At 40.6% G+C, this 19,006-nt stretch overlaps 2 protein-coding genes across 7 annotated transcripts in view; both read right to left on the bottom strand.

Moving 5' to 3' along the window:
* Window positions 1-7,039, bottom strand: part of LOC130125938 (NLR family CARD domain-containing protein 3-like) — a 43,966-nt gene extending 36,927 nt beyond the window's left edge. Inside the window, exons 1-6 of one of the 6 annotated variants that reach the window (XM_056295294.1) lie at window positions 6,909-7,002; window positions 5,638-5,720; window positions 2,687-2,756; window positions 2,213-2,315; window positions 1,996-2,100; window positions 407-655 (exon numbers count right to left, since the gene is read on the bottom strand). In XM_056295294.1, the coding sequence (XP_056151269.1) occupies window positions 407-655; window positions 1,996-2,100; window positions 2,213-2,301 (443 nt within the window). In that variant the 5' untranslated portion in view covers window positions 2,302-2,315; window positions 2,687-2,756; window positions 5,638-5,720; window positions 6,909-7,002. Of the gene's footprint in view, window positions 1-406; window positions 656-1,995; window positions 2,101-2,212; window positions 2,316-2,686; window positions 2,757-5,637; window positions 5,721-6,484; window positions 6,872-6,908 lie in introns of those variants that run through there. The other 5 variants (XM_056295300.1, XM_056295297.1, XM_056295296.1 and 2 more) reach the window with 5 other exon arrangements.
* Window positions 7,040-11,543: 4,504 nt separating this feature from the next.
* The window catches only part of LOC130126095 (NLR family CARD domain-containing protein 3-like), a 40,450-nt gene continuing 32,987 nt past the window's right edge, over window positions 11,544-19,006 (bottom strand). Inside the window, exons 7-9 of the mRNA XM_056295458.1 lie at window positions 16,360-16,533; window positions 16,140-16,186; window positions 11,544-13,925 (exon numbers count right to left, since the gene is read on the bottom strand). Coding sequence (XP_056151433.1) covers window positions 13,396-13,925; window positions 16,140-16,186; window positions 16,360-16,533 — 751 coding nt within the window. The 3' untranslated portion in view covers window positions 11,544-13,395. The remainder of the gene's footprint in view (window positions 13,926-16,139; window positions 16,187-16,359; window positions 16,534-19,006) is intronic.

Raw genomic sequence — 19,006 nt, 5'->3', positions numbered from 1 at the left:
ATTTATTATCATTACTGCTTTCTGTGTTGTTTTGTTGTTATGTTATTGGTGTTGTTGCTGCAGTGTTGAGGAGCCGAAACATCAGAATTTTACTCTCTTGTACTTACAGAGGCAACAATAAAGGATCTTGAATCTTGAAAGAAGACAATTGAATATTGGAACAAAGACAAAAGTCATTTGAAATATTTTGGATCACCTTGCCTTCACCAATTCACCACATCAGCACAATAAATATTGTCAATAATCATCACGCTGTGATGAATGGGACACACACCCAAAGAGAACATCTCTGTTGGACATTGTTATTGGACACGTGAAGAGAACAGTACTGCCCCTCCAATGCAGGAGAGGAACAAGAACTTTGGTTTTAACTGATGGTCACTACAGATGTGACCATAGACCTCACCTCTGTTCAGTAGAGGGGCGTCCATCTCTGAATGTATGAGGTAGATCCATAGACCAGTCACTCTTCATGGACACACAGCTGGGTACAGGGGAGTCTGCTCTCTCCTGTTCTCTTTTTTCACCCTTCCCCACTTTTCTCCAAATTGTACTTGGCCCCCCCTCTTCCGAGTCGTCCCGGTTGCTGCTCTGCCCCCTCTTCAGAGCCGGGGAGGGCTGCAGACTAGAGCCTGGTCTCTCCTGATGGGTCCTGCTAGAAACAGAGGAAGACTATTTAATAAGTCTTGTTCTGAAGATGTATTAAGTAGGTATGGGTCAGAACAGTCGACTACTGTGTCAGCTTTTGTATGTTTAGATGTGAGGTTTTTATCTTGTGTCAGTCCATCAAACTTTATTTGAATCCCATCTTTCATACAGGTTAGTGCAGTTCAAAGTGCTTCGCACATGACTGACAAGCCCATAACAACACACAACAATCTGACACAACCTGACAATAAGGAACATATATACACTTGAATAAAAGCTAGACAAATAAACCAGATAACATAGTTTAAAAGGACAAAACTAAACAAAGACAAGTAAAATCTTTAAGATTGATAAAAATATATGATAATATTAATAATAATAAAATAACAACATAAATACAATCTAATAAGTGAGTAAGATAAAGTAAATCAGTAGATTGTAGATCTTTTATAATGATGTTCCCGATGGATCTGACTAGCTTTTCTTAATCTCTTAAAGTAATTAAATAGATGAGCCAGATAGATGTAGATTAGTGCTACGTCAGTTTGGCAAATGACTTTTCTGAGAGGGAATCGCTGGTTGTTAGTAAGCAGCGTGTTACTGGTAGGGACACATTATGGTCCACATGAGGTTATGGTGCAAATGAAACACATGACTGATAGAACAAGGTGTATACATGCAGCATCTCTTTATTGTGGATGTGTGTAGGCCTAAATAACAATCATAGGTCTCCACTGAAGCAAGTGGGTCCAGGAAAAGTAGAGCCTAATTAATAGAGCTTCCTTGAGACCAACTAGTCACCTATTCACTCAGACAACCTCCCGACTAGTCGACTTGGAACAAACTGACTTTACCATCTTTCTATTTTGTGCCTGTTATAGGAGCCCTTCATATAATGTGTAAATAAAATAATGTAAATAGGAAAATATGTAATTTATTACACTGTCACAAAACGAACACTAGATGGCAGTGTTCACAATGTGGTGGTTCAGGTGATGGGCAGCTGTTTTAAGGTCACAGGTTAAAGGAAGTATAGTAAGTGCTCATACGTATCTGGGGAATACATTTCTTACCATAAAGAAGACAATTTAATATTGGAACAAAGACAAAAGTCATTTTGAAATATTGTGGATCACCTTGCCTTCACCAATTCGCCACATCAGCACAATAAATATTGTCAATACTCATCACGCTGTGATAAATGGGAACACACACCCATAAAGAACATATCAGTTGGACATTGTTATTGGACACTTTAAAAGAACAGTTATATCCCTCCCATGCAAGAGGGTAATAAGAACTTTGGTTTTAACTGATTGTCACTATAGATGTGACCATAGACCTCACCTCTGTTCAGTATCTTTGGATGTAAGAGCTATTTCCATACACTGGTCTGTCTTCATGGGTTCACAGCCGGGCACAGGTGAGTTTGGTCTCTCCTGATGGACTGGGCTTCAACACAACACAAACAGACGTTTGACTCTGACTGATGATGTCATGATGACATCACTGCTGAGCTCTGAGATGGAGACCAGTCATGGACAGTTAGAGATCCTCATCTTACCTCTTAGGTTTGGTCTGGCTGTCATGTTTCCCAGGCAGAGTGGCTTCAGAGGGAGGACCTCCCTCCTCTTCCTCCTCAGTCAAAGCCATAGCAGAGTGTAGACCTTCACACAAACACACACAACATGCTGTATTAGCTGGACACATTATTACCATAAGATTTTCATCAGAGGATCAGTTATTTGTAGGCTTGTCATCATTAGTAACATGTCACATACACACTGAGTGTATAAAATACTAGAAGCACCCGCTGTCTGCATCTAACAGACTGTCCAGAAACATCCAGAAAGAAGGATTTGAAGCCTTGTGGTCCATCGAGACCTGGACTGTTGAACAGGTGGGTGTGTTAAAGGGGGTGGATCTCAGTGTTGGAAGGTGGTAGTGTTTTCTATACTCAGTAGATGAACAGTAGATAAAATGTACTTCAGTCAAACTTATCTGGGCTGTCAGAGCAGTTGTGAGACTTCCTGCTTACCTCACCAGCAGAATGAGGAGAGACAACACACTACAACCTGTTGGCTGCTGTTGGTTCTGTCTGGACACCACTGAAAGGAAAACACACAAAACATTCTCATGAAATGTTCATCTCAACACCAAAGTCAGACAGAAATGCTGGAAGTCATGACGCAATGAATTCCACTGAATGTTCACTTCTGAAAGCAACACATAATGTTGGGTATTGGACCCCGGAAACTGGCTGGTTGGATGATTGACCACTAGAGGGCTCCGGTCAGAGAGCACAGAGTCATCAGTTTGGACATGAAGACGAGAGGCTGCGACATCGAGATACCAGACGATGACACGGCAACCACGGCCACAGAGCAGGTGGAGGCGACTGGGATGCGAGCAGGGTGGCAACGAGTCCAAGGCGCGAAAGGAGGACGTGAAGCTGCACAGCGAGCGAAAGAGAAGCTCCGGGCCTATCGGAGAAAGTAGGATTGGTATCGTTCTGACTGAGTTGAGCTCCATTACAAAAGGCTTTTTCATCACATGCCACGGAGAGAGGTAGGCTATACGGTTGCCGAACGTTGGCCATGCCTAGACAAGGCTGTAAGGCCTATCCCATGGGATGGGCAAAATGTCAAGTCTAGAGTGGGGCCCTTTCTGAAAAGGATTTCCCCTTCACCTACCAACGGGGACTCGGGGTGGTGTGTGTTTGTGTTTTATATTTGTAGTTTTTTTTGTTTGGAGCTCTGTGGGAATATATGGAAAAAGAGTATCAATATGTCTAGATCAGTGTTTCTCAACCCAGTCCTCAAGGAACCCCTATCCTGCAGATTTTCATTGTAACCCTGCATAGGTAGCCCTGCTTGTACTTACTCGACCAATCATCTCGCAGCACTTAATTATGCAAGGTGTGCAACGTCTGACAAAATTCATTGCTGATTGGTTGAATAACTACAAACAGGTACCTATTCAGGGTTGCAAAGAAAACATGCAGGATAGGGGTTCCTTGAGGACTGGGTTGAGAAACACTGGTCTAGATGGTTCACACTACTAAAATAATGTCGCTGAATGTTAATGGTCTAAATATGGTAAAGATGAGGGAAAAGGTTATGATTAAGCTAAAAAAGGAGGATGTACAAATCATATTCCTCCAAGAGACCCATTTAACACAGACAGAGCATGGGAAACTTAAGAAATATGGGTACAGACATTCATATTATAGCTCCTACAAGGAAGGGCGCAGGAGAGGTGTTGCAATTTTAATATCAAACAAAACCCAATTCGATTATGATAGGGAGATGGGAGACAAGGAGGGGAGATATATTATAGTGAAGGGGAGGTTAGAGAACAAACCAGTGACATTGGTAAATATATACGCCCCTCCTGAAAGTGATAAAAGTTTTTTTAAATCTTTGTTTGACGAGATAGCAAACGAGTCAGAGGGGGGGTCTTAATTTGTGGGGGGAGATTTGAATGTCGTTTTGAATCCCAAAATGGACACGACCAGTCTCAAAAGGACTCAATCACAGGTCACTCGGTTTGTAAATATATCACTGGAAGAGATGGGGATGGATGATGTGTGGAGACAATTGCACCCTCAGGAAAAAGACTATACACATTACTCAGCTGTACATGAAGTTCATTCAAGGATGGACTATTTCCTTATGAGCAAAGTTGATATGTACAGAGTAAAGGAGTGTGGGATTGGAGGGGTGGATATCTCAGATCACAATCCAGTATATTTAGAAATGAATTTGAATCGTAGAGAGCGAAATACGGTTTGGAGGTTTAATGTGGGTCTACTGAATAGTGAGCAGAGTAAGATTATGTTAAAGACGGATATTCGGACATGTCTAGAAAAAAACAGCAATGGGGAAGTAGAGCCAACAATATTTTGGGATGCCATGAAGGCGGTCATCAGGGGAAAGTTAAGAGAGCATTCAGCATTGGTCAAAAAGGCAAGATCAATCATATCCAGAAAGAATACGGACAGGTTAAGAGAACTGGACAGGCAACAACCTAATGCTCGGATTAAAATAAACGGGAGTTTAACGGACAAGTTCAGTTTGCAGAGGTCGACAAGACAAGGATGCTGTTTGTCTCCCACACTGTTCGCGTTATTCACTGAGCCTTTAGCGGAGGCCATTCGCCAAAATGAAGGAATTAATGGAGTGACAGTGAATGGCACTGTCCACAAGGTGGGGCTATTTGCTGATGATGTCACAGCCTATCTTGAGCAACCACATACATCACTCCCTCAACTAATGAAGCTACTAGAACTATATGGTCATTTATCTGGATATAAAATTAACATCTCAAAAACACAGGTGCTAGTTCTCAATTATACTCCAACCCCAGAATTCAAGGGAAAATTTGACTTTAATTGGAATCTAAACAAAATCAAATATTTGGGAATTTACATTACCAAGGAATTGTCTAAATTACATAAAGCAAATTACGGCAAGATCAACGATGTGATGCAAAAGGATACTGATAGATGGTCCACTCTGCCACTTGACTTCAGCTCAAGAATTGAGACAGTTAGAATGAATATTCTACCAAGGCTTCTTTACCTATTCCAATCGTTGCCTGTAGAGGTGACTCAAGCTCAATTTGATAGGTGGGATAGGACAATATCTAGATTTATTTGGGGAGGGAAGAAGCCCAGAGTAAGGTATGAAACTCTCCAACTCTCAAAGGAAAAGGGAGGTATGGGTTTACCAAATCTAAAAGAATATTTCAAAGCTGCCCAGCTGAGATATGCTGTTGACTGGCGTAGGCAAGATTACATGGCCAAGTGGAAAGTCATGGAAAGGGAATATGGTGGGTACCCTATTCAGAATATTTTGGGAGATAAAGAAGTATACAAGAAAACAAAAACCCACATGGATTCAGTCACATTATTTACACTGGAGTTAAGGTTTAAATTGATTAAAATCAACAAATTACAAGATGAGATACAGTTATTGAGATGGGTACCATATGATAGAGACTTTACTCCAGCGAGGCATGATACAGTTTTCAAATTGTGGGTTAACTGGGGAATCACAGCATGGTGCACTCTAGAGGAAAAAGGGGAGATGGAGAGTTTTCAGGGTATGAAAGACAAGTTTGATTTGGAGAATCATGACTTCTTTAGATATTTACAATTAAGGGATTATTACAACAAACGTATCAGAGGAGGACCCTCCATGGAGGTGAACAGTGTGATTCAAATTATAATTAACGCATATAAAGGGAGAAAATCTAGGACTATATCTGTACTATATCAAGCTCTCACAACTAATAAACACTCAACTACATAGTATATAAAAGAACAATGGGAATTATAATTTGGCACAGAAATTACAGGGGAGGACTGGCAGAATATGTGGAAAGTTCATCAATCCTCCACTAGTTCGCTGATATGGAGGGAATTCTCCTGGAAAAATCTGACACTTTTTTTATTACACCAAAAATCAAAAATAGATACTCCAGCACCAAACCCCTGCTGGAGGAAATGTGGAACAGAGGATGTAGACCACTCGCATATATTTTGGAAATGTAATAAGCTAGCGATGTTTTGGGAGATGGTTCATGATGTAATACAAAAGGTACTGGGATATGACTTCCCTAAGTACTATATGACCCTCTATTTCTGTAATTTTAAAAACGACGATATAGGGCCAAGTGATAGATGTTTGGTTAAGATACTGCTGATTGCTGCTAAGAAGGCAATCACAAGAAAATGGTGGCAGGTGGACGCCCCCACAAGGACAATGGCTGGAAATAATGGAGGACATTCATACAATGGAGAAACTGACTCATCGATTGAGACTTACAGTACCTCGGATGGAAGACCAGTGGGAGAAATGGACATGGTTTAAGGAGCAAACAGGCGACAACATAATTCATGACAACACTTAAGACTGGAAAGTTAGACCCACAGGAAGCTCTTGTAGTCCGTTTTTTGTGTGTTTTTTTTTTGTTTGTTTTGAGTTGCCCTGTTGGGCTTGTGTGCAAGTAAATGTAGATAATTCAATGTTTACTCCTGAATACGGATGCCATGTTTGTATTGACCTAAAAACTTTCAATAAAAACTAAAGTGATGGAAAAAAAACCCAAAAAAGCGGCTTAGACGTCTTTAACGTGGTCCCAAACACGGCTGTGTCAACAGTTGCTCACTCTGACAATGTGTTGAACAGATGCATCAGATATTAAGAGTCGAGTCAAACAGCAGAGCGAGTGTTGAAAAGTCCAGTCACACTTACATTATTCTGGTTGTCCGCGAAATGAAGCAGGGAGGCGTCGAAAGCAGCAACAGAGACCCACTCAAACCAAGCTGTGCAAGAATGTTCCACTGAGACTGTTGTGTTGTTGTGAAATACATCCACTTTGACTCCTCCTGCTGCTAAACACTTCTGCTGTGAGGCGTGAAAGTGAAAGTAAATCTAACAAAGACAGAAAAAGAAAAAAAAGGGAGAGAGGGAGATTTGGAAAAGTACTGCGGCGAACGTAGAAGCAACGACGAAGGTAACTTTGCAGCCCCTTTATTGAACTCACACAAACAAGCACTTACAGAAATGTGACGCAATACATGGGGGTGATCTACTCGAACAACAAAGTTGTTCAGGGTTTCAGTCACAAGGTTACACAACACAACAGAATGATGTAGCACACTTGATAAGAATGACACTTGCAAGGGCTGGTGTTTTTGTTGTTTTACTCCATCAATATTTGCAGCACACTTGATAAGAATGACACTTGCAAGGGCTGGTGTTTTTGTTGTTTTACTCCATCAATATTTGCAGCACACTTGATAAGAATGACACTTACAAGGGCTGGTGTTTTTGTTGTTTTACTCCATCTGTCAAATAGACATTACAGAGGACACGTTTTCAGAGCATGACTCACTATACGAAAGGCAACACTCATCTGACGATTCTACCCGAATGCCCCAGAGTGTACCGCGAGAGCCAGCACTACGTCACACAGGTTAGAAGCAATTAACCTGCAGTGCCCTCCTGTGGCGAGAACCGGCTATCACAACAACACAGCAGACAATTCTCCTCTTTACTAGTAGTGAGTGGTCAATAAAGGGAAGTATATGAAATAGAAGGTAAGTATATAGAATAGAAGGTAAGTATATAAAATAGAAGGTAAGTATATAAAATAAAAAATAGATGGGGGGCTACTAAATCCCAAGTACCCCACACTCTCCCCTCAAAAAGATAATGGCGTCTCGACATAACAAATCTACCAGTCCACATTGCATAACTTTTAATTGAAAAGATAGGTTATTACTAAGCAGGAGTCAATCTGGATACTGTACTGTAATCAGTCATAACATATAACACACATCTCCTATTAATGGTATATGTTTGCAGTAAATAATGTGCACTTGAATCCACTGCTTCTTCCGTCTTGAGGCCGGGGAGCTATAGTATCCGACTAAAAGCAAATAGCTTTGTAATAGTAATATCCCTGGTGGTAACAGGTGTGTTCTAAAACACTAATGCTACAGTAACTATGTCTGGTGATCACAGGACAACTAAAATCACAATAGCTATAACAATTGTAACATGTCAAAAGTTATATATATATTTTATTTTATTTTTTAAATTTATTTATTTATACTGACTTGTCTGATTTGCTTATCTACCGGACACACTAGGCTGTCCTAGTCTGTGATAAGTAAACACTGGTGTAGGTTTTCTATTTCTCAAACAGAAACAGTAGAAACTGCATTTTAAATTGCATTATAGCATGTATTCACTCTTTGGGGCAAAAATAAGAGCTTTCAGTTGTAACTTAGATATAGTTAACAGAACAGAATATGTATTCAGTAACTTTCAGATATATGTAACAACACAGAATATGTATTCAGTAACTTTCAGATATATGTAGCAAAACAGAATATGTATTCAGTAACTTTCAGATATATGTAGCAAAACAGAATATGTATTCAGTAACTCAGATACATGTAACAACACAGAATATGTATTCAGTAACTTTCAGATATATGTAACAACAGAATTTTTATGCAGTAACTTTTAACAATGCAAACGGGAGCGAGATCTCTTATTAAAATACAATAAATTACACTTGTGAAACAGATGTAATTAGAGAAAAAAAGTCATGTTACCCTTTATAGTTTAGGTAGATAAAGGTCTCAGTCACATGTGAGTAAAATAATCCTATTTCCATAAATGTCATAGGATCTTTTTTTAAAGATATTTTATTTTCACGGACCCCTTGCAATTACACCACGGACCACTAGGGGTCCGCGGACCCCCGGTTGAGAAAAACTGGTCTAGACACCTCAATGTGTCACCGAGTAACTTATATTAAAACGGCGGACTAGCCCTTTAAGGTTCTAAAATATGGTGTATTAGCCCTTTAAAGTTATATACCAGGGGTCGGGAACCTTTTTGACTGGGAGAGCCATAAAAGCCAAATATTTCTAAATATATTTCATTGAGAGCCATATAGTATTTTTAACGTATAATAAATTAAATATGTCTTACTTTTAATGCGACTTCTGGTGCTGCATGGTTTTGCTGATGGCCTTGTAGTCTGGTTCATACGTGGTGAGGTTGAGCTTCATGCAGGCGTTGAGGCTTCCATCAGTTAAACGTGAGCGTAGGTTGGTCTTAATGTTCCTCATATGCGAGAATGACTGCTCACATGCATATGTAGAGCCAAACATGGTCAGTACGGCAATACTCACACGCTGCATTGTGTGGTATGTCACAGGAAGCTCGTTCCAAGTTTTAAGAATCAGCTGGTCTTCAGGTTGAAGATTTTTAATTTCTGTCCACTTGTGTTCCCTCGCCAGCTCTGCTCGCTGTCGCGCAAGACTTTCCAACTCTCCATTAAGTGACTTGAACTTACTCATCCACATGTCTGATGCCTTCAGGTCAGCAACTTCCAGCTCAAAGTCTCCGATAGAGACCCCGGGGATGCATGTCAGGTCGATTTTGTCCACTGCACACTCATGTGGATGAGTGATGAACTTGAAAAGACCAGTGCGCGCACGAAATTCTCCAAAACGTGCTTTGAATGACTGCAGGAGATTGAACGTAAAGCCAGCTAGCTGCTGGAGATCCAGATGTTGAGTGGAGTCACTTGCTAAGCATGCATCTCTAAATTGTTGCAGTCTTTCAAAGTGCAGAAGACGACCTGTTTCAATGTCCCTGAGAAAGACACCCAGCTTGCTTTCAAATGCAAACACTGCTTGTTGAAGGGATGAGATTGTATTTCCAATACCTTGCATTTTCACATTGAGCTGGTTCAGATGGCCAGTTATGTCCACGAGATAGTGAAACTGCAGGAGCCAGTCAGTGTTGTCTAGCTCAGGATGCTTGACGCCTTTCATTTCAAGAAAAGTCCGGATTTCACTCAGGCAAGCTGCAAAACGGCTGAGCACCTTCCCCCTTGACAACCAACGCACGTTGCTGTGTAAAAGCAGACCGGGATAATGATTCCCAACTTCTTCTAACAGAGCTTTAAACTGGCGATCATTTAAAGCTCGGGCAACAATAAAGTTGACCACTCGAATGACCAGCGACATCACCTCACCAAGCTCCTGGCCACACGTCTGAGCGCAAAGCGCCTCCTGGTGCAGGATGCAATGAAAACTTAGGATGGCTCTCTTTTCATGTTCACGGAGAAGCGCTACAAATCCTTTGTTCTTCCCCAACATACAGGGTGCACCATCAGTACAGACAGAAATAAGTTTATCCATCGGTAGTTTTTTTTCTTTAGCAAACTCCATGAAAGACATGAATAAATCCTCTCCTCTTGTTGTCCCTTTCATTGGCAAAACAGCCAAGCTTTCCTCACGCAGTGTGTCACCTGCAGCACACCTGGCAATGATACTGCACTGAGATAGATGGCTAACGTCTGTTGACTCATCTAACGCGAGAGAAAAGTATGTCCCGGCGTTATGTCTTAATTTGTGTTTCCTCGACTTGATTTGCCATCATGATGCTACGATCGTGCACAGTTCTTGCTGACAGGGGCATGTCTTTTATTCGTTTGATTATCTTGTCTTTATTTGGGAAGTCATCAAACAGTTCAATGGCCACATCAAGCATGAATGTTTTGGCATACTCGCCATCTGTGAATGACTTTCCATTCCTTACTATTGCCAAAGCCCCCGCAAAGCTAGCGGAATTCCCGTCACCTTGCTTGGTCCACACACGTAGTTGCTGCTGACTCGTCTGCACTCTCCGCTGTAGCTCCTCGCATGCCCTTTTCCTGCCGTCCCCCGCTGGATATTTCCATGCAAATGAAGCATGGTGCGTATCGAAGTGCCGCTTTATATTTGACCGTTTCATCAATGCAATTTTATCATTGCATATTAGACATACCGCAGATCCTGCTCTCTCCACAAATGCAAATTCCTCTGTCCACGCAGCCTGGAATGCACGGTAATCATCGTCTTTTTTTTCTTTTCGCCATCTTTTCCGTTACAAGGGTTGAAGCGGATAAACTAGTTGGCTATCTGATAAAATTGATTTCTTCACCTTTACAATGACCCGGACATGCTCGCGAGCCATTGGTTCCCGACCCGACCCACGGGTGACCCGTGACCCGTGAAATTTATCTTCAAAACTAATTTCTGTTTGCTTTAAAATGACACAGTATTATTAAGAAATATCACAAGTATTTTAAAATCAGTTCCAAACTGATTTTTTTGAAAAAAAAATAATTTTCAACTCAGAATTGTCTGGGAGCCATATGCCGTCACCGGAAGAGCCATATATGGCTCGCGAGCCATAGGTTCCCGACCGCTGTTATATACTATGGTCTACACAGCTCTGGGTGTCACTAGGTTACTTCCATAGTCTAGACACCACAGGAATAAACACATATGAATAATCCACACTCACACAGGTACATAGAATTATATATACAAATGTACTATGAGTAATAATTATTAGAATGAATTAAACTAATAAGCCTCAATGGCTAACAAGCATCTGCATTCATATACACACAAATGAATCAGACCAACACATTAGCATACAGCTCAACAACCCTATAAATAAGCCGGCAATAAAAATAAAAGAAAGTCAACCCCCCAGTTGCAGGCCTGTTTCTTTATCGGGTACGTTGGGACCCTAACCAGCCCTCTTTGCTCCCCTTGGGAGCCCGCACATCCAGCTTGTACTCACAAAGAATGCTCCTCTTCGTCTCGCGCTTCCCGCCGCAGCGCAGCAGCGAACGTCAGGCCGGCAGCCATCCTAGCTAACTGGCTAGTTAGCCGTTAGCACCATCTCACGGTAGAACCGTGCGCTCGCCTCGGCAGCACAACACGGCAACAGACGACTCCTTCTGCGTTCCTCGATAGTCGCATGAACCCACCACTACACTGTAACTGATAACGTTACTTCGCTAAACTAGAAGACGGCCCGACTCACTGTGGGGAGAGCCCCTCACCGCATCCCGTCCATTCGCCCGTCTTGTTGTGCTAGCAACGAACACCGACTGGCTAGCTCGCTCCGTAACGTCGCTGGGTCCACATATGGGACTGACGAGTAGTCCGTTTGTCTCCCCAGTCCACACAAACAGTTCCCGGGATGGGTCTCGGTCAGACACCCGCACACGTCACTGTTCACTAAACTTAAATGACATTTCTCTCCCCGCAAAATAGCATAAAACAACTCGACATCACACTGCTCCGTTTGGCTCACACAAGGGACAAGAGACCTACTTTCTCTCCCCGTTCAGTCTGCTCGCTCTGACGTTCCCCGCTGCTCTCTCAACCAATCACATTCAAGGTAAGTTATTCTCTCCACAGCAAACCAATCACATTCAAGGTAAGTTATTCTCTCCACAGCCAACCAATCACAACAATGGTAAGTTTTCAATAATAAAAGTAAATGCATTTCACATTGGTAAACAACTGTTTTGCAGAACAATATCAACAATATAATATATTCATATTCAAAAGGTAAACAAAATAACAAACAGGCCAAACTCTTATCTAGTAGTGCAGTAATATATCTAAGGCCTATAATTTAACCACAGGGTTACATATATAGTTCTCAATTTCTATACTTACAGCAGGAAAGAATGGCTTATTATTTAAACATTTGCTTTTATGGATGTGACATTTTGCACAAAATAAAAAAAAGATTTATTGAATAAAACTTATTTTTACTTTCAATATTCGTGTCATGGAAACCAAACAATACATGTTCCCATTAAAGGTAAAAGTATTACAGACTTTAGACATAATAAAAATATTTAGTTCCTTCCAAAGTGTTCTGGAAGAGGTGCACACTTCCAGCTACCACATGTCCTCATCTATAAACCTTCTCATCCGCAACAGTAGAAATGAAAGTAGATGTTTATATTGCAGTGATGAGAGTAATAACATGCCAAAGGAAAAGTATTACCAGCTATTTATTATGATGAAGCGCCTTTAGAAAAACAACATGATTCTATTCTATTCCACTTTACGTATTCTATTGTAAGAATAATGTAAAAGCTGCAGGATTAAAAGTGACTTGTATAACTTTAATAACTTGGTTCTACCTGCTCAAAAAAACTCATTGATTTAATATTCCACATAACACAAACAGATCTGATCCAACTACACCTGTTTGTGTGTGTGTGTGTGTGTGTGTGTGTGTGTGTGTGTGTGTGTGTGTGTGTGTACAGAGTGATCTATCATGTCAGCAGGTGTGTTTGGGCAGGAGTGTGAGTGTTCCTCTAGGACACAGGAGGCGTCTCTACCTCCTCAATCTAACCCACACACACACGCACTGAGGAGCCATGTGACACCACCCAAAACCCAACATGGAGAGGTTCAGTGAATGTGGAGGTGAAGGTGTGGAGGTGTGTCAGTGTGTCAGAGGAGACTCTGTAGAAGGACAGAGTTCCAGCAGACCGGTCCAGATACACTCCTACTCTGTCAGAGGAGGGGGAGATACTTATCTCTGTTACTCTATAATTATGATAGGCAGCGTATCTACCACTATCACAGTACAGAGCCCAGGACTTTTCATTATATCCAAGAAGACAGTCATCACCTCCTCCTCTCCTTGTGATTCCTCTGTAAGTCACTCCTATATGAACAAGTCCTTCCCACTGTACCTCCATGTAACAGCGGTCAGTCAGACTCCCTCTACATAGAACCTGTGTCCAGGAGTCAAATCTGTCTGGATGATCAAGATACGACTGCTCCGCCATCACCCATGTCACCTTTCTGTTGTCCTCAGACAGAAGGAGGCGTCTGTGTGCTGTGTTTGGGTCCAGTGTGAGTTCACAGGCATCTGATGGAGACAACAAGACACAATACAGCAGCGGGTGTTGATCTAATATTCCTCTTCTGTTTGTTTTGTGTTGATTTAGTCACAGGTTGGAGCCCATCTATCAATATGTTCATGAATGTGTAGGTGTCCTCATGTACTGTATTTGTTTTGCCACATGTTCTGCACGTGCATCTTGTTTACAACGCAGCTTCTACGTCACGTGATAAGAGCTCTATAAGACAACTGAACATGTCTATTTTAACTGAACATTTGACATTAATACATTATTTTAACTGTTTACACAAATAATCAAAATACTCTTTGTTATTGCATTCCTGGTGAGTGTTTCTGTGTGTACACGAATCATAGTAAATAATGTGAATCATAATAAATAATGTGAATTATAAATAATGTGAATCATAATAAATAATGTGAATAATAATGTGAATCATAATAAATAATATGAATTATAATAAATAATGTCAATCATAATAAATAATATGAATTATGATAAATAATGTGAATCATAATAAATAATGTGAATGATCACAGATAATATGAATCAAAAATAAAGTGAATTATAATAATGTGAATCATAATAAATAATGTGAATTATAATAGATAATGTGAATTATAAATAATGTGAATCATAATGAATAATGTGAATCATAATAAATAATGTGAATAATAATGTGAATCATAATAAATAATATGAATTATAATAAATAATGTCAATCATAATAAATAATATGAATTATGATAAATAATGTGAATCATAATAAATAATGTGAATGATCACAGATAATATGAATCAAAAATAAAGTGAATTATAATAATGTGAATCATAATAAATAATGTGAATTATAATAGATAATGTGGATCATGATGAATAATGTCAATTATAATAAATCATATGAATCATAATAAATAATGTGAATTATAATAAATAATATGAATCATAAATAACGTGAATGATAATAATGTGAATTATAATAAATAATATGAATCATAATAAATAATGTGAATGATAAATAATATGAATCATAAATAACGTGAATGACCATAAATAATGTGAATCATAATAAATAATGTGAATTATAATAAATAATGTGAATCATTATAAAAATGTGAATTATAATAAATAATGTGAATCATAAATAATATGAATTATAATAATTAATGTGAATTATAATAAATCATGTGAATCATAATAAGTCATGTGAATTATAATAAATCACGTGTTTGGTGAGAGTGTAGATTAAAATATCTTCTCTGTCAAATAGCAAGACTGCTCATAAAAACATTGTGTACAGTCAGTACAATGTACTGGTTGTGACTGGATGTGGTGCAGAACATCTTCTCTTGTTGTCTTCAGAGACCAGATTGTCTCAAGTGTAGTTGAGGTTCTAAAAGGACAATTCAGGACTTACTTTAACCTCAATATTTGCAAAAGTAATTAAAAAAACAGCATCAACAGCCCTGTGATGGCCTGGCGGCCTGTCCAGGGTGTCTCCCCACCTGCCGCCCAATGACTGCTGGGATAGGCTCCAGAGTCCCACCACCCTGACAGCAGGATAAGCGGTTTGGATAATGGGTGGATGGATGGATGGATGGATGGATGGATGGATGGATGGATGGATGTTTTTATCAAATGTTCTGATGTATGAAGTTTCCATCCTACTCTTGTGTGTATTATGATGAATACCAATCATTCATAAACTGGAAGCACGGTCACGTGACCTTATTTATCATGAATTAAAATAAAATAACTGCTCCTTGTTCACTCCACCTCTGAGCTAATGGACTGTATTAATAGAGTCTTCATATTAACCTTAACATAGTCTTAATACTAGTCTTAATAGAGTCTTAATATTAGTCTTAGTAGCGTCTTAATAGAGTCTTAATAGACTTTAACAGCAAGGCTCTGGTGAATCAGAATCAACTCAAAAGTCTCTCGTCATTCTCAGGGGAAAAAAATAAAAAATCCGTCCTGTCCCTGAAAAAACGCTCTTGTCAAATCCTCTGCAACACAAGGTGGGCCCATTTAACACGGGGACTTAACAGTATTTTGTCCCTTTACGTCTTCTTTTTCAGTAATTAAATGAATATTACACAGAGAAGTAGTAGTCTGTTAATCTTTCTAAACATTTTATCTCACTTCAATATTGTTTGCTCCATCTAAACATCTGAATGTGATCTGCTTTGTTCTCATGAAGAAACTAAACACACACTTACACTTCCTCAGACCCGGCTCCAACCTGCACACTCCAGCATGGTCCAGCCTGGGGGTGGAGGAGAGACACAGTCACACCAGCACATCCTCCATCTAATACACCTCCACCCAGTATCAGTCCTGTCCTCTGTTACAGAAGAACCAGTCTGATCCAGCATCAGAGTAGGAGGAGACATCCTTGTAGAAGACATGATGAGTGAGTGTCATCCAGCCGGTCCATACCTGAGAGAGTCCAGTCTCCAGTGTGGATCCTCCAGTCTAGCAGAGAGCAGCTTCCCTCCTGAGTCTCCTGGCTGGTTGTAGCTCAGGTCCAGCTCTCTCAGATGGGACGGGTTGGAGCTCAGAGCTGAGAGCAGAGAAGAAACACCTTCCTCTGAGACCAGACAGCCCGACAACCTGAACACACACACACACACAAGCACACACAAACACACACAAGCACACACACACACACACACACACACACACACACATTACTTCCTTGTAGCGGTTGGTGTGTAAGAGTGTTTAAAAGAGTGCTGGGTGGTGTAAAGCACTGTGAATGACCTCTGTGATGATAAGCTGCTGTACAAATAAACTTGTCTTATCTCATGAAACATCTTCTACATCATCAGGGTTCCTGAACAAGCTTCAGCTTCACTAAACCAAACAATAACTAGAAAAACGCTTTTCCACAGAAAAAGCATGTGAATGCTGAGCTGCTGAAAGAAATCGCAAAAGCATTGCTGAAAATGGATAAATAGGAAAAGTCAGAAAGTCACTAGCCTGAAATACCTGGAAACTGAAATGTGAAATGGCTGAATATTTTAAAAGTTTTAAAGGTATAAAAAACCGAAAAATTTACCATAATGTGCTAAATACATAAATAGTTTGATTGTTGGAAACTGAAATGTGTGTAGAATGAGAGGAGGGGTTGAATGAGAGGAGGGGTAGTGATGAAGACGAAGAGTGATTAAGAGGAAGGGTAGTGATGAAGATGAAGAGTAGTGATAAAGAGGAAGGGTAGGAAGGAGGGTAAGAAGGTTGTAGGAAGGTAGGATAGCAGGGAGGTTGTAGGAAGAAAGGTAGGAAGGAAGGTAAGGTTGTAGGAAGGAAGGTAGGGAGGTTGTAGGAAGGATGGTAGGAAGCAAGGTAGGAAGGTTGTAGGAAGGTAGGAAGGAAGGAAGGAAGGTTGTAGGAAAGAAGGTAGGGAAGGTTGTAGCAAGGTAGGAAGGAAGGTAGGAAGGAAGGTAGGAAGGTTGTAGCAAGGTAGGAAGGAAGGAAGGAAGGTAGGTAGGAAGGAAGGAAGTAGGTAGGAAGGAAGGTAATAAGGTTGTAGGAAAGAAGGTAGGAAGGTTGTAGGAAGGTAGGAAGGAAGGTAGGAAGGAAGGAAGGAAGGAAGGAAGGAAGGAAGGTATGAAGGACGGTAGGAAGGAAGGTAATAAGGTTGTAGGAAAGAAGGTAGGAAGGTTGTAGGAAGGTAGGAAGGAAGGTAGGAAGGAAGGTAGGAAGGAAGGTATGAAGGACGGTAGGAAGGAAGGTAATAAGGTTGTAGGAAAGAAGGTAGGAAGGTTGTAGGAAGGTAGGAAGGAAGGTAGGAAGGAAGGAAGGAAGGAAGGTAGGTAGGAAGGAAGGAAGTAGGTAGGAAGGAAGGAAGGAAGGTAGGAAGGTTGAAGAGGGGGGAAGGGCAGTTAAGAAGTGGCAGAAGCTGATCAGATCTACCAGGTGTTGAGAGTTGACACTAATTAGCCTGGCAGTTGAGTTTCAAATTGATATGTGACGTCACAATAGGACTGAACATTCTAACAGGCAAAGTGTATGGCAGAATTGCTAAACTTTGGAGCTGAATTGTTCAAAAACTATAAAATATTTAAATGGGGTTTCTAGCTCAAAAAATGAAGGAGGAGATACAGTTCAAAGGTGATGAGGGTTTCAACCTTTCCCCATAGACTTCCATTGTTTTGAAAAAGTAGAAAAAGCTTAATATGTCTACAAGTATAAAAGATTTCAAAAAACCGAAATGTGAGCCTTAATGGGCTTAAAGAGATGAACATTTTGATACCTGAATGGTTTCAGTGGCTAAAAGTATGAAGGAGTAAAAGAGGTGGAAAGGTTGCAAAAGTCCCCCATTGACTCCCATTCAAAAAATGGCTGAAAAAAGTTGAATATTTCAAAACGTTCAAAAGGTATGAAAAATCTGAAAGGGGATCACTAATGTCCTTAGTGAGTTGAACATTTTGATAGTTGAATGGTTTCAGTAGCTAAAAGTATGAAGGAGCTACAAAGTGTCAAAAAATGGGCGGAAATAAATCAATAAATAAAGAACTGCAAAGCAATAGTGTCAATACCCAGCATTCACATTAATGATGGATTATATTTATACTATAGCGCTTCATCTAGACACCCAAAGCGCTTCACACTGAAGGGGGAAACACACCTCAACCACCACCAATGTGTAGCACCACCTGGGTGATGCACGGCAGCCATTTTGCACCAGAACGCTCCCCACGCATCAGCTTGAGGTAAAGAGGGAGGAATCATTGAGCCAATCCCACGGGGGATGATGAGGTGGCCAGATGGAGACAGCCAGGTTGGGAATTTTGCCAGGACACCTGGGGACCCCCTACTCTTTGCTACAAGTGCCATGGGAACTTTAATGACCACAGTGAGTCAGGACCTTGGTCTAATATCTCATCTGAAGGACAGCATCTCCTACAACACAGTGTCCCCCTCACTGCACTGGAGCATTGGCTTCTTTTTTTTGTCTCTCATCATCAGCAGCTTCTCCGCGGTGGCAGCAAGCTAAGTAGGACACTCCAAACCTCCCTCTCCCCAGCAACGCCCTCCACCTCCTCCTGGGGGGGCCCAAGGCGTTGCCAGGCCAGATTGG

This window comes from Lampris incognitus, chromosome 16 (genome assembly GCF_029633865.1).
Source record: "Lampris incognitus isolate fLamInc1 chromosome 16, fLamInc1.hap2, whole genome shotgun sequence".
NCBI classification, from domain to species: Eukaryota; Metazoa; Chordata; class Actinopteri; order Lampriformes; family Lampridae; genus Lampris; species Lampris incognitus.
This window is presented reverse-complemented; position numbering and strand designations above follow the sequence as displayed.